We start from the raw sequence: 15,743 nt of genomic DNA on the forward strand, positions 1-15,743 counted from the left end.
AATTGATAAAAGTAAAGGAAGAACTTAGCTTAGGGCAAAGCAAAATCTCAATCATAGACTCGAAAGAAATGAATAAAAAAAAAACTTTGAAAATATTTTTCATAATTCTAATTATTGCCGTCGCTTGAGTTGGTTTTTAGTTTCGCGAGTAATTTAAGTATTTTTCCATGTGTTCCAATCGCTTTTTTCAACCTACGTTTATTATGCAAAATCTATGCCAACTCATGCGAAAGTTGCTTGACTGCGTAAAATATAATAAAAATTTAATTAATTATAATGAAATGAATAAAAGAAAAACAAAACGCAAGCAACTGTATGAACTTTTGAGACTTCAAACGCAACAGTAACAGGAACCGCATTTACAAAATGTTTATTTTTATTAAAAACTTAATAATATTTAATTAAAAATATATCTATATATTTTGATATATATTAAAATATTTGTTTGTTTGTTTGTTTTTTGCTTGGGCCCAACAATTGTATTTAATATTTTTTTTTTGCTTTTGTTTAAACATTCGTTCAATCGTTTTATTCTTCACTTAAGTGAGAGATTATTAAACTGTAGTGTTTTTTACATTTATGGAATGTATCTTGTATCTTACATTTGTATCTATTATTATTATTATTATAAATATATATACATTTATATATATATTTGTAAATTAATCATGTGCTTTGCATTGGACAAAGGATGACGATTTTTTAATTTTAGTGCTTGTTGTAAACTATATGAAACAGAAACTATATTTAATGTACTTTAATGTAACTGTAATTGTAACTGTAATTGTAACTGTAATTGTGCGTAGCCTGTAATGGAACGGTAAAACAAAGTATTGTACATTTCTTGTGAGAAACTTTTTACTTGACACCAAAACTGAAACTGTTGAAAATTTTTTATATACATAAAATTGTTAATCAAACACAAAAAAAAAAAAAAAAAAAAAAGTGAAAACTGCTAAATGATGGTATTTATTATGGCTTAAAAACATATATAATAATACTATTTAATTAAATATATATTTATTATTATTAGTATTCAATAGCATTAGAATATTATCTTTGGCACAACAACAAAACAAACATCATAAAAGCAGCTGACTATTTGACTTGTGCTTTTACATTTGTTTTTATATCTTTTTAAACAAAATGTTACAAAATGGGACACAAATAACATTAATTAATTATTAACAAATACAAATACATACAAAAGCAAGCAAGACAACATTTGATTTTAAATGCATACAAATGCGAATTGTTGTACAATTAATTAATCACTAATACTACAACACAAAAAACTCACAAACACCGCCACAACACGAAAATAATAGTAACTAAAAGTACATAATTAAACCATTTTTTATAAATTCCGATAAAAAAGAAAAAAAAGAAAGAAAAGAAAAAAAACGTAGCTTTGTGTTTTCATTTAACATTTGTTTTTATATTAATTTAATTTGTTTAACCAATTTACGCCATGACCGAACGACACAGTGAGTGCAATTTGGCCTTTGCCAGGCACCTCTTCCCCTCTCTCCCTCCGTCTGTCCCGCTCTCGCCCATACAGAACATTCACAATTTAGCATATGGGGAAAATGTATGAAATTTAATTATATCGTATATATGTTGATAACAATTTTGATTGAATTGAGAATCTAATAGACTGTTCGAAAAATTAATATGCAACAATTTTAAATATATATATGTATATCAATACATATATATGTATTTGAAAAAACATATTTATGTCAACCGATAACAGATGCTATTTATAAATCTATATACACATATATATATATACATACAATTTTAAAAGAAATTACATATATAGATATATATATATATATAAATATATGTATGAATTTTTTTCAAAATCAAAGAAACATCATCTATATAATGTAACCTTTTTATACCGCCAACTAACTGTGCTCTCTAAATATACTACACATACATACATATATTTGCAATATACATATGGACAAGCAAGAAAAGCTCTCTTCGGCAAGCCGAGGCTTAAATACCCTTGCAGAAAGCTAAAATTTGTATTTGTTGAAAATACAAGGTTTTTCTTATATCTCATTTTTATGGTATCTATATGTTATAGTGGTCTGATTTGAATAAAACTTGGTGATGACATGTAGAACACACAAAATATTAGGTATGGAAAATTTAATTAGGATATTTGCAAAAAAGAATGTGTTTTTCTTTAAAGTAAATTTCCTATTACATCTGTACGTTATACTACTTTGGTATTAAAAAAAATCAGATATGATGAATTTCATAAAGATATCTGCAGAGAAATATTATTTTCATTAAGGCGATGACAACTTCCTAATACAACTATATGTTATAGTTATAGAAACGAGGTTACACCGACTCAGCTTGCTCCCAGATTAAGAATATATTTACTTTATGGTCCCTGCAAGATGTTTTTTTTTAAAGCTTTACACATTTTGTAGGAATACAACAAAACTCTGCGATGGTATTTGAAAGAAACTAAAGCCAGACCGTCACGATGATCTGGTTAGGACTGCGATTCATCGGATTTCAGTCATATAAATATATATATACCCTAACTATTTAATGATGTATATGTATCTCATGTTTATGTGAATGTATGTGTATATTTAAATAAATTACTATGTGTGGTTGGTATTGCATGTGCCGACATTTGTGATTAGTTTTGGGGCAGCCTCACACAAAAAAAAAACAAAAGTCGTTTCATTATAAACTCAAAAGATTCAGAAATTTAACTAAATCATATTTATGAATAATAGTAATTATAAAAAATAAGTATAATGCGCTAATGTAGGAAAACCCTTTTTCATTGTTAGGCTATAAATAGAGAAGCCAAAAACTAACTTAACTTTAGAAGTCCAAGTCTGGTTACATATAAATTAGTGCAAGGATTTGGTTCGATGTTGGCGTTGGAATTAAGGTTCGAAATTGCAGTTGTAGTTCAGATAAAGGTTGAAAGTTGAGCGAAAGAGAAAATTAGCCCCGGCATACATAAATTTTAATGTAGTTTATATTTTTGATAAATGTTATTAAATACTATAAAAAATGAAAAACCGTATCCAAAATCAAAGAGAATTGATAAGCAAAAGCAAGAAACTTACTCAAAAACATTAATTAAAACAAAAGGAAAAAAAATCCAAGCGCATCTGGCGCGTTGTTGACCATATGTATGAAATTTAGATTTATCTATATCGTTATCGGTATAGAAATTGGAAAGCAACAGCAGCGAATAATATAAAATAATAAAGAAATTCAAACTGGCTTCGAAGAAGTGTTTTTAAGTATTATTAGATTATAAACAGATACAAAATAATATAAAAGCTTCTATATATTTATTATTATTTTTTATTTGTAGAAATCTGAAATAAAAAACACTATACGGCAATGTTAAATTAAATGTTAGAGACCCCAATGTACTGCAACTAAGCATATGTATGTATATTTTTTTAATTAACTAGCTACATACATATTTATAAATAAATGAATAATAATTATTGCTTGCTTGCGTAGTGTCTATTCACATAAATGTGTACATCCAAAATGAAAACAAACACTTCTCATTTTTGTCGGCAATAATTTTCTTAATCTAAGATTAAGACATACCTAGATGTAATTACAACACAAGTTCAATTTTAGGCAACATTAAAATTATGTTCGTATATGGAAATTAATTATTCATACCCTTTAAAAATGCGTATGAACACAAACAACAACAACATTTCTTACATACATGTACACATACATACAGAAGTACATATATGGTAAATGTGCATGTGTGTGTGTCTGTATTTTTGAGCAAATACAATATGGCGAATATATAGATATGAACGTGTGCGTTTGAGCGCACTCGAATAAGAACAGTATTTTCGGCATTTTCGGAAGTCTAAATACATAAACTTGCCACTTGTATCGTAACTGGAATATGAACATTTAGTTTTTTAACCACCTCTTAATTATTATTATGGGCATAAAAAATACAGCACCAAATTTTCAATGGGCGTACTGGCATACGAGAACGTATTTATGTACATGCATATTTGCTCTTTTCCACGCGCTTAATTCATGCCAAAACTTAAGGATGATCGTGCTCTTAAGATGCAGTCGAGGGCATGTCGCTCTTACATGGCGCAAAGCTCTTATGGAAATAAGCAGACAGCAATGCGCTCTTTTGTGCAAAATGGCGTATAAATATTGTATAGGCGCGATTATACACACACACACACACTTACATGCATAATTGATGAACAATTAACTATGACTGATTTTTACACAGGAACATTTACACATAAGTATATACATAAATGTATATAAATGCAAATACTACTTTACAGATATATACATTCATATACTACAATATACATACATATATATATAAAATGTTGCTACTATACGAATATACATACATACGCGTGAAAGCACAACCACTCCCACATGTATGTGTGACTTGACTTAACATGCGTGTGTTTGTTTCTCTCTTTATAAAATTAGGTAAAAGAGAACTTAATATTTAACACACATTTCTATGATACTCAATTAGAAACAAGAACAACAAAATCTTAGACTGCTTCGAAAACGTAAACGTGAAACAAGGATAAACAAAAAACGAAAGAGAAAAATGGAATGCGACGCGTTTAGGGAATTTTATAAGTTATTTTATAGTTGATTTTTGCTCTTTGTTTGAATTTTCTGCTTTTACTTGCATCTGTATCTTTGTATCTATCCCTTTCTATCTTTTACTTAGCGCGCAAGACAAATGATTGATAAGAAATTTTAAATGTATTTGAGCAAAAATTGAAGATAAAATCTAAAATTAAAAAAAGAAAATATTTATATATATACACATACATAATGTAATAATAATAATAATAATAACGGAGTGCGTATACATATAACTGTTTGTTGTTAGCTGCTTTTACTTCCTATTGAAGACTACCAACACATTCATATCCAAGCATTTGTAGTCTGTATTTGTATTTTAAAGCATAGTATATAGAATAATCATTTTTAAAGCATAAAATAGCAAGAAATACACATGAAATACACTTTATATGATCATTGTATGTATCTCTCTGAAGTCTAAAGAAAAATCCAGTATGACAAATCAAAGCATTTACAATAAATAAGTATTCTACTATAATATTGTTAATGTATTTGCAGTTTGCATTTATACTTTAATACTTAATGTATTAACATTTATTTACAAATAAAACAAATTGTTGTTTTTTTTTTATAATTTTTATTTATTTCAATTGCCTTTTTTTTATTTGCAGCCTCCCGTAAAATGGCCAACAATTTGGCCGACAAAATTCAGTCAGAATACAAAAATTGTTTGAATTTACAATTGTTGGAGGAAATCAATTATTAAGTTTACTTTTCACATTCCAAGTTGTTTTTTATATTTTTGTATTAAATCAATTTTGGGACTTGCAAAAAGTCTCTACGGTCGAACCGCACACACACACACACACCCTTTGGAAAAAAAAATAATAAGGAAAAATTTGCTTAGAATTCCAATTGATATATTCATAATTGTTAGCTTATACATCATTATTATACACCATATTCATGCATTGACATCTAATATATAAGCAAATACATACCAACATCTAGTTATAGTGCATCATGAAATCATCAACTAGTCATTTTAATTATTAAACAAAAATACAAAAGAGAAAAAAATATATATTATATGCATATACATAAAAATATGTATTTTTTATAACAAATGGGGAAAACAAAAAGAAATACTAATATGAAACACCAATTAAATGTTAAATGTCGTTACAATTAAGTTGATATGTTTTAAAACAAACTACAATTAAAAAAATGATCTGCTAAATCACGAAATGAAGAAAGCAAGTTGAATTTTAGATGAACATAGTATACAGGGTGTTGCTAAATGGCTTTATATACTTACTTACATGCTTACACACACACAATGTATTTTTTTATTCGCTTAAGCCGAGTTAATATATATTTATGTAATTTATATAAACTAGGCATACCCGAATAATAAAATATTTTTAAATACACATTCATATTTATATTTACTTACTTATTAAATACATACATGTTTTTCTATATGGTTATTAATTCAAAAAAACAAAAACCTCCAATTGTTTAACCCATCTCTTAGTTAAAGCAAAAACCAAAACATTAATATTTTCGCTCAAATTTAGTTGATTCATACAAGAATGAAAGTTTGTTAAAGAAAAGATAAAGATAAAAAAATTCAAATGGATTAAGGACTGAACGGTAAATGATATATCAATGGGTTAAGGTTAACATTGCAAGTTAGCACACTCTTGGCTGTTTTTTGGGAGAAAATAAATGAAATTGTTAAATTTATGTTAATGAAATATAATAAAAAAAAAGAAAAAAAAGTATGATGAAAGAAAAAGCAATGAAACAAAAAACACATACACACATACACACAAGGCCCACCAATGCATACTATATGCGCACTGTTTCTCATATAATGCATATAGTCAGAGTACTACAAACATCCCTCAGATAAAAAGTTACACAGCTGCAGATACACAGATACAAATCACAGTTACATTTGATTCAGTATTACATCTAATATTACTGACTCACTAAATAGTCAGAGTACTACGATTCAATTAAATTTACACAGCTACAGATACACAGATACAAATCACAGATCAGAGATCACAGATACATTTGATTCAGCATTACATATAATTTAACACTGACTAACTAACTAAACTGCCAACTCTTCTCTCTACTCGCTGATACAAACTTTTTTGTAGACATAGTAGACACCCTGCATACCCCTCTATAAGAAGAAGCACACAGCAAGATGGCAATTCTCAAGAACTAAACGCATATGAAACGCATTTACTTAATATACATACATGCATATAACTTATATATATATTTTTATGTATTAATATTTTTATTAAACAACAACAACAACAATGGGAATAACAAATTAATAATTACAATAAAGTACTTACATACATATATATATAAATATATAAAGTAATCGTAATGTAAATTACCGAATGTAATAAATGTGAATGTTATTAACTCATTAAACTATTATTATTACGATTCTGATTGTACGGGCTTTTCACCCATTGAAACCTAAACAAAAAAATATATACGACACTTATTATTCTAATGTTTAAGTGCGAAAAAAAAAACATTATAAAAATTATAACTTACTAAAATCGTAAAATATCTGCAAATATTTTTATACACCGATAAAAGGAAAAAAAGTAAAAGTAAATTTTGGGCGTGATTGTCAAAAAGAAATGGAAATGTTTGAAACTGATATTGAAACTGATTTGTGTGAATTTGATTAATAATATTAACATAAAACGTAAAAAAAAATCAGAACAACCAAAGAGAACTTGAAGCAAAGTAAGTCTTTTTAATGCTTAGGGGCCACAATTTTCGAAGTACATAATTAAAAGGAAAGTAAAACATTATTATTATTATATATTGTATTAACATTAAAAATGTTGTGTAACAGTAATAATTAAAGACGAAACAACAACAATTTTACTGTAAGAATTACTATTTCCTTCACAAGAAAAAAACAAAAAAAATAAAAAAATATTTTGTTTTTAATAAAATAAATTTGGTTTAAATGGGAAATCAGAAGAGTGATTTCGTATCAGGGGACCAGTTGGTTAATTTATCCTGGAAAAACTTTCTGTCTGTCCTGTTGAGTCGTTCTTTTTTCAGGGTTGCCGGAAGTAAAGTAGGTGCAAATAAGCTATAGGGAACTCATTCCATACAGCTGAAAGTATCTGCATAACACATCAAACATTTGGTTTACTGTAAAATCTACTATAGATCCGAATGGAGTAGACCAGAAATTTCTGTTGAACAGTTGTCAAATTCTTATTCTCATTTCGGCACCGGAATTTTGACTTACCAGAACGTTTTCTGGTCTACTCGTTATTGCTTAAGGTTCATTAATGTATTAAATTCATACCAAATTTTTGATCATTAAAATGCTTTCGTTACTAGACACTTTTACCCTGTAAAGTTGTTATTTTTTTTTTTTTAAAGATATTTATTTCAGAAAACTGTCAATTTGTTAAACAATTTAAATTCATCATATGCTGCGCTAGCTAACATAACTGTTCAATTCCTATAACTCGTTGGTGTTTGTCAGATAGATTGGAATAATCATAGTAAATGTAGGCCAAAGAACGAAAATTTGTAATTCAAATCTCCGCACGCACCGCCACAGCAACCGGGCGCCGCAGTTGCACACGGGCCACAGGGTCCATCACAGCTGGTTCGATAACAGCAATAACTGCAATCGATAAGGCAGCACTGGACACAGGGAGTGTCCCTATAAAAGCGACTATAACAGCACATGGTGATCTATAATTAGGAATTGATAAATTTATGCTTGCATATATTTTAAAATGTATATGCTTACCAAAAAAATACCAAATAAAAGTTGAGAGCTCTGATGAGCACTCACAGCTCGAGATATATATTTAAACTAAAGCATATTCTGTAAATTACACATATTCGTTAGGTAAATTGATCGCAAAGCATGCTATCATAAAATGTAAGTTAAATTCATTTTAATGTTGAAATTTTAACGGTCGTTTTCTAAAATTTTAACGAGCTGTTATAATCTGGCTCAATTGCTAACAAGTTCCGAAAGGAACAACTCAACAGTTGCGTTCACAGATCATTGAATTAGTTGAGTAGTTCTTTTTGATGAAGCGTTTACTTGAACTTGTTCAGGGCCAAAGAACAACAAAAACAGCTGTTTCCCAGCAGCAATAACAAGTGGATGCAAATTCTTTAATTAAATTTTAAATATCTAAACAATGTCTGGCATGCAACCCACTTTAGATGTGAGTTGCATAAAGAAGGAGGATCTTCAAGAGGAAGAAGAATTTGAAGAGGAGGAGTGGAACAGCAACATAGTAAAATGCATCAAAGTAGAGTACATGGAGTTAGCAGAAAATCAACTATTGCCAACTGAGATTGAAGTTGGACCCGTTAAAATAGAAGAAAATGTGTACAATAATATCAAAATGGAAAGCAAACACTTGCTGCATGTGGAGAAGGCAGCAGGGAAAGGTAATAATTGAGACGGCACGACTAGGATATATCCTGCGCTGAAGCCCATAATAGCGGTATTCCTAAGTTAGATTTTGTGTTCACAATTGTTCCATGCTGCGTTCTGTGATTTTCCTTTGTATTAATAAAATGCATTTGGAATGTTATGAACCCAAATCATAAGGGTGACGGCAAACACTTTTCCCTTTCTTTATATTTAAAGTTCATTAAATTTTCCTTATAGTTAGTGCACGAAACTTGATTGTGAATGCTGCAAAGGAAACGAAATCAAACAACCGGCGGGAAGTTGTACGGATATTTCATCAGCGTCTTATGAGTCTAGATATGGCCACGGATAAGTTTAACAGCAGTTCAAGTTCTTTGCAAATACGTCACAAGGATCTCATTCGATCTCCATCCATTTCTAATGCCGAGCACATGCGTGAGCTGCGACAGCGTCTCATGAACTTGGATAAGTCCATTACACCGACTAAAAAGCACCCTGCCAAGACAAGTAACCAGCTTAACCGTGAGCTCGAACAGCGACAGATGCAACATGACAGCGTCAACACAACCAAAAGGAACACGATACCTAAAGAAATTATAGTCTTGCCTCCAAGAACTCCACCTAAATCAGGTGCTCAACGAATGCGTGAGTTGCGACAGCGTCGTAGAGATCTTCAGAGTGCAAATCAATCTAGAAAAGAGATCATCAGCCAATGTACAAACTCCCGTCCACCAACTCCCCCTGAGTTGAGTGTTAAGCGTATGCGTGAACTCCGCCAGCGGCTCTTGAATCTCGACCAATCTCTCAAAGCAAATTCAAAAAATCGGGAACAGTAATATTTTAAAAAAATCTGAGCATTAAAACAATTGTAAAGAATAAATTTAGCTGTAATACTCGTAATTAAAGACTGTTATTGCTATTCTTTAACATCTGTGTACATGTTTTTATTATATTTATTAAGATTTGTATATATTTTTAACTGAAAAATTGAATAAAATGACTTGGACAAAAGTACTAAAACATTTGACAATTTATTTAATCAGGAATTGTCGAATTTTCCAATTTTAGCGCAGGATAAACCTGGAGGGTAATTAATGACGAAATTTAATTTAAGCTATCACAGTTTGAATTTTTTAAAGTAAATTTTTGAATTAAACAAAGAAAAATATTTGAAATATGTTTTTTCAATCTATCAAGCGAATGAGGCTTATAAAATTATCATAAATTAATTAAATGCAACAGATTAAAAAACCAGACAGCGATTTAATTGGCACCCCATCTTCAATAAAAAGCGTATTCGATGCTGCGTTTTATTGTCAAGTCAGAGAGCTTAAAGCTCAGTACTGAGAGCAAAAAAGGAATTTGGGGTATGCAAAAGCTCGCGATGTTGCGCTGCAGGAAAATAAAACCCCCTGACGAATGCAACACTGTCGAAAGCTTTCAGGTATAAAATAAAGTTACCAAAGAAGCTGAGAGCAAAGTGAGAAGCAAACAACCCCCATAAGGATACGGTTGTGAAGATGTCCTGCTGATTTGCAGAAGTCAACAATTAAATATTCAGACAGCAATTGAAAATTCAGAGATTAAAGTATATTTTTTGTGGGTGGTAAAATGCGTAGTCGCACCGAACTGGTGACCACCACATTCGATTTGGATTCCGACGAGGAGGACTACAGTCCCGACGATGACGATTCCGAGGAGGATTGGCGGCCCAACAAAAAGCGTCAACAGAAACAGTCACGTGCAAATGGCAATAGCAGTAACGAAACTGGCGGACGCAAGCGCCGGTCAACTGGATCAGCTGCATCCAAGGCAGGCAAGAGACGTGCACTTGCCACCAAAGTGAGCGATGATGATTTCGAGTCCGCTGAAGATGATGATGACGATGATGATGATCTGGACACGGAGCACAGTGATGAGGACATTGAATTTCCGGCAGCCAGCACATCATCAAAAAGACTCCAGAGTCTGCCGACCAAGAAGCAGTTTGTTAAACTGGCCCAGCTGGATTTGTTGATCAACAAGCGTGAATTGTCCACCAAGGATTGGCTGCAGAACAGTCGCCTCTGTCTCTGGCGTAAGGATGAGCAGACGAATCTTTTGCAGAAATATTTGCGAGTGAAGACATCTCTGGATACGGACAAGCCAGGGGAGCAGCAACTGCTTTTCACTTCCAGCTCAGTGGTAAGATAGTACTACAAGGGTTGTTCAAAAAGTAGAAAAACTGAACTATTTTGATATTTTCTTTTGCTTATAAAATTAAAAGCTTACGATAAATATTAATCAATTGATTAGCAGTTTTAAAAAAAACGGAACTCATAAACAACATATAACGAATTCAAAGATTATATAAAACTTATTGAACAGCCCTCGTAAATAGTTTCCGTTACTAACTCAATTCTTACATTCTTTGCAGTACTCCAGCTGGGATGAGCAGGACATTGGCGATTTCGTTGACGTCAAAGTCAATTGCTTGGATCCCAATAATCGACGCATACAATTGACAGATATCGAGGCAATTAAAAAGTTATCCATTGAGCTGCAGGCGGAGCAGAAACAAGATCCAACTGACAATATAGAATCTCCCAAAATTCTCAAGGATGAGGAAGAAAATGATAATGAGCAAGTTGGTGCATAAGCTGAAAAACTATTAACTAATAATGTCAACTTGAGTTTTAAGCATAAATTCCTAGCGGTAAATTAGCATTATGAATTATATAGTATTAAAGTTGAAAACGACTTTGAATTTAATTTTAGTGAAAACAATTTAAAATATCAAATTAAATCGCGAATTTGCACACAAAGGGTAAGTAACTATAAATTATTTATAATAATTTAAATATAATTTGTTACTCTCTTTGTTGCAATACAAACTGTGTATATGGTATATATGTAAATATTCTGACTGAATTCAACGAGTTTAAGCCGGAACGGACGGTTGGTTTGGTCGGTTACCGACGACGTTCGCCTTTGACCGTTTTGCGTTTCTCCTTCTTTTCTTCGCGCAGTTGTTTCTGTTTCTCACGATCTTCCTTGTCCTTTTGCTTTTTAGCCGCACTGTCTTGGCGCGCTTGTTCCCGCTTCTCCTTCGCCAGGTTCTGCACATCGGACTTATTGGTATTGGGTGCCATAAAGCCAGATCCACTTGGTTCGGCACTTTCGCCATCCGTATCATCTTCTTCCTCTTCACTAACGGCGGTCTATAAATGGGGACAATTATATTAGCATATTTGTTTTATTTTTATACCCTTGTAAAGAGTAATATTTTTTGTCACGAAATGCTTAAAGCCTAAAAAGAGGCATGTCAGAGTTCATTGTATATATCCAACCACAATAACATATAGTTGCTAAGGTACGATCGGAACAAAATTCCCTTGAAATGCTTTTATTTTTTTAGATATTGCATTTAGTATTGTTATAAACATCGTAACTAAATTTGGGTAAAATCGTAGTACAATTGCATATTGCTGTCACAATATCAATCTGTCACCAAATCAATCTATACTATGAAAAACTTTGTTGTTTTTGTAGATATCTCAACCAATCTCAAATAAATTGGTACATGGTATTGTCTTATACTTTCTGACCCAATTTGGTTATAATCGCACTTCAATTATTATTTAGCTGCTATAAGAACGTTTGGTCAATTCTTCGGCGTGCCGAAGATAACCTTTCGTTCATTCTACTTAGGTTATGCTTTGGGTGACCTGTGAATATTGCGCCAGTATCTGTTGCTTAATGCGACGCTCCTCTTCGGTGTATTCACGCTCTTTGGCGGCGGGTTGTAGCTTCTGTTGCTCCAGCAACTTGGCCAGCTGAGCATTGACGTCAATGTCCAGACCCTTCTTGGGCGGCTCATCGGCACTGGGATGACTCTGTAGCCATTTTTGCAGTATGCTGGCCACCAGCTCTTCAATGTTAGAAGACTGCAAGATTTATTTTTTATTTTATTATCACGTGGAGTTGTTGGATACAAAGTATTGTTGAAGCTTACGCCTGTTTCACTGAGTATGCCCTCAAGTGCCTCGATTTTCTCCTCTTTGGTTTCTTCCTCGCCTTCCAATATTCCAATTATGTATGCACCAAACACACCTTCATCTGTGTTGAGCAGCCTAAGCTGATTATTTAGCCATGTTTCAAACTCACTCATTTTAAATGCAGTGCGGGCAGCAACAAATTGTTTAGTATTTCACTTTGAAGCGAAAATAAAAGCTGATAAAAGGCAACAGAAGTCGGCACAGCATGTGCTGCAGGGCTGCCAGATCTGGTCAACTAACAGCTGCTTAAAAATAGTACAGTGAAAGAAATTGTCGAGTTGCAATTTATGTTATAAACCAAAATCATGAGACAAAAGGCTACATTTATTTAAAATACATTTATATATTTCATAAATTCTCACTGTGAATTTTCAAAATATGAAGTTTATCAATATAATTTACAGAATGTTATCGATTTGAGAACTATCGACATAATCTGCTAGGAACAGCTATTTTTTCCTCTTAAGTTGGCAGCACTCACTTTACGTAAACGTGCCATAGTTTTTCAAATGCTAACTTCGCTTAGCAATAAACTAAAATTTATAAGGAAAATTTAAAATTCAAAGAAATTGATTAATTTGATAATAATAATAATATCAAAAATGCGACAAAATTCTAACAAAAATTATGAAAGCACGCATTTATTTATTTACTAAGATATTTATTTACAAGTAATTTGGATTTACTTAACATCCTCTTGCATGTAAATTTAATTTAATAATAATTGAATTTTACGTGCGCGAATTGGAAATTCTGGCTCTTTTAGAAATTAGCAGTGACATAAACCAAACTTAAAATCCTATTGGTTATCTGCGTCATACAAATTGCGTAATCAAAGCTTAAAAAATATACTTAATATGGACACTGACAGAAACAAAGAAAAGATGAAATGAAACAAACTTTTGGTAATATTTTAAATAATATTTAATTTCTTTATTAAAAATATGCTACTATATTGTGTGTTTGTATGTTTGTGTACATGTGCAGACCGTGTGTTTACTTTTAATTTTATTTTATTATACAATTGAACATTCGCTATTTATATGTTTGTTTCTCTTTTAAAGGCTACAACCAAGAATATAGTACATACTTATAAGGATGCTAATTAATTGAATTGCTCTCCAGACAATTATAACTTTTTATAAGTTTATCGCTCCTCACAAGATGCGGAATTTGTGGCCACATCCTGCTATACAAATTACTAGTTTGGATTTTATTTTATAATTTCTACATTTATCACAAAATGATGTAAGACTTATTAGGGAAAATTAGTCGAATAATTAATCGAACGTGTTTCAGTTGCGTTCCCCTAATTTATCCGTCGAACTTTACATTCTTTGGCTTTAATTTGTTGGCCTTTCGAATTGCGTTATATTATAAATCAAAAGTTGGTAATGAATATTGCATTTATTTTGAAAAAAATGTTCTAATAAAACTAAATATTCACTAAATTATAAGATAAGATAATCACACATATGTATGCCGTAAATTACAAACACTTTTTGTAAGAATAAATATAATAATAATAGTAATAATAGTAATAATTGCTTCATATCACCAGTTTTGCCTGGACACAAACAAAATTCCCCTTATTCAATTCGCATTACTTGTCATATTCATTTTTATTAGAGTATCACAAGTTTCTAGTTGTGATTCAATTTGTAGTTTTTAAATTTAATAAAAAGCACGTTCCTTACTATCCGATTTGCCAATTTGGTTGAACACGAATTCCATAAGTAGCTAATAACAACGTTGGAAAAAGGTGGATTGATTTATACGTCACGATGGGGTCAAAATAGGGACGGGACGGATTGATCAATAAAACGTTGGGTAAAACTGGATTTGCTTGAAGTAAGAGTATTTGGAGTATTGCAGTCAGAGCTGGGAATAATGATTAATTTTTTTTAATCAGCTGCTCTTACCTAAAACAGTAATTTTATTTACTTGAATTTTTCCAGCACTACACAAATGATTTTAGTGTTCCAGTTTATAAAAAATAAACAAATTTGCGTTGATTTAAAAAATACTAGTGTAGATACAATTTAATGAAATTTCAAAGGGATTTACTGTTAGTTGAAATATTTTACTAACTATATCAAATAATTAAGTATAGTGCTGAAGGCTTCAACTTTGGAACATAATTTACTTAATACAAGTTTTAATAACTATTCGCAGCTCTGAATCTAGTGAGCTATCTAGAAGATGGGCAAAACTGTACAGCTACGGGTTAATATGTTTTTACTAGAATTTCTTATAGTTTTCAACCTATTTAAGTTCAGACTCTTCTGCTTGGTCACAAGATTTACACATTAATGGGTTACACTTTGATTTTGTTATATTTTGCGTGAGAGTATTTTGTGTGTGAACGTGCCTATTTTACGCTAATCAATATTCCATACTCAATAGTCAATAGTCATGCATACCTTCAAACATAAACTATATATATATATACATATAAATGTAAAACCTTAACGAACTGTACGTCTAGAAATATGGGAACTCTGCGGTTTGTGTGATCGATCTAGTCGCTATTTTGTATATATAGTTATGATCTAAGATTTGAACCCCCCAAATTAAAAAAATTCATTCAGGGAAACGAAAAGTCAAAGCACCGTTAAAATAAG

The 15,743-nt window shown here is 31.1% G+C and overlaps 3 protein-coding genes and 1 long non-coding RNA gene across 4 annotated transcripts; 2 read left to right on the top strand and 2 right to left on the bottom strand.

The window, feature by feature from the left end:
* Positions 1 to 8,139: 8,139 nt before the first annotated feature.
* On the bottom strand, positions 8,140 to 8,513 carry LOC117781016. Its single transcript, XR_004617136.1, has 2 exons — positions 8,438 to 8,513; positions 8,140 to 8,379 (listed from the first exon to the last, which is right to left on the bottom strand). It is a non-coding gene; the product is annotated as an uncharacterized LOC117781016 (long non-coding RNA).
* Positions 8,514 to 8,784: 271 nt separating this feature from the next.
* On the top strand, positions 8,785 to 10,010 carry LOC117780615. Its single transcript, XM_034617216.1, has 2 exons — positions 8,785 to 9,096; positions 9,320 to 10,010. Exons 1-2 carry the CDS (start codon positions 8,841 to 8,843, stop codon positions 9,916 to 9,918), a joined length of 855 nt encoding a protein of 284 aa, XP_034473107.1. The 5' UTR covers positions 8,785 to 8,840; the 3' UTR covers positions 9,919 to 10,010.
* Positions 10,011 to 10,581: 571 nt separating this feature from the next.
* Positions 10,582 to 11,833, top strand: LOC117781585. The gene is made up of 2 exons (XM_034618360.1): positions 10,582 to 11,266; positions 11,499 to 11,833. Exons 1-2 carry the CDS (start codon positions 10,694 to 10,696, stop codon positions 11,718 to 11,720), a joined length of 795 nt encoding a protein of 264 aa, XP_034474251.1. The 5' UTR covers positions 10,582 to 10,693; the 3' UTR covers positions 11,721 to 11,833.
* A 161-nt stretch (positions 11,834 to 11,994) lies between these two features.
* On the bottom strand, positions 11,995 to 13,351 carry LOC117781586 (coiled-coil domain-containing protein 43). Its single transcript, XM_034618361.1, has 3 exons — positions 13,077 to 13,351; positions 12,790 to 13,008; positions 11,995 to 12,282 (listed from the first exon to the last, which is right to left on the bottom strand). The coding sequence occupies exons 1-3, from the start codon at positions 13,230 to 13,232 to the stop codon at positions 12,034 to 12,036; spliced, it is 624 nt and encodes a 207-aa protein (XP_034474252.1). The 5' UTR covers positions 13,233 to 13,351; the 3' UTR covers positions 11,995 to 12,033.
* Positions 13,352 to 15,743: the final 2,392 nt, after the last annotated feature.

This window comes from Drosophila innubila, assembly GCF_004354385.1.
Source record: "Drosophila innubila isolate TH190305 chromosome 2L unlocalized genomic scaffold, UK_Dinn_1.0 4_B_2L, whole genome shotgun sequence".
Taxonomy (NCBI): Eukaryota; Metazoa; Arthropoda; class Insecta; order Diptera; family Drosophilidae; genus Drosophila; species Drosophila innubila.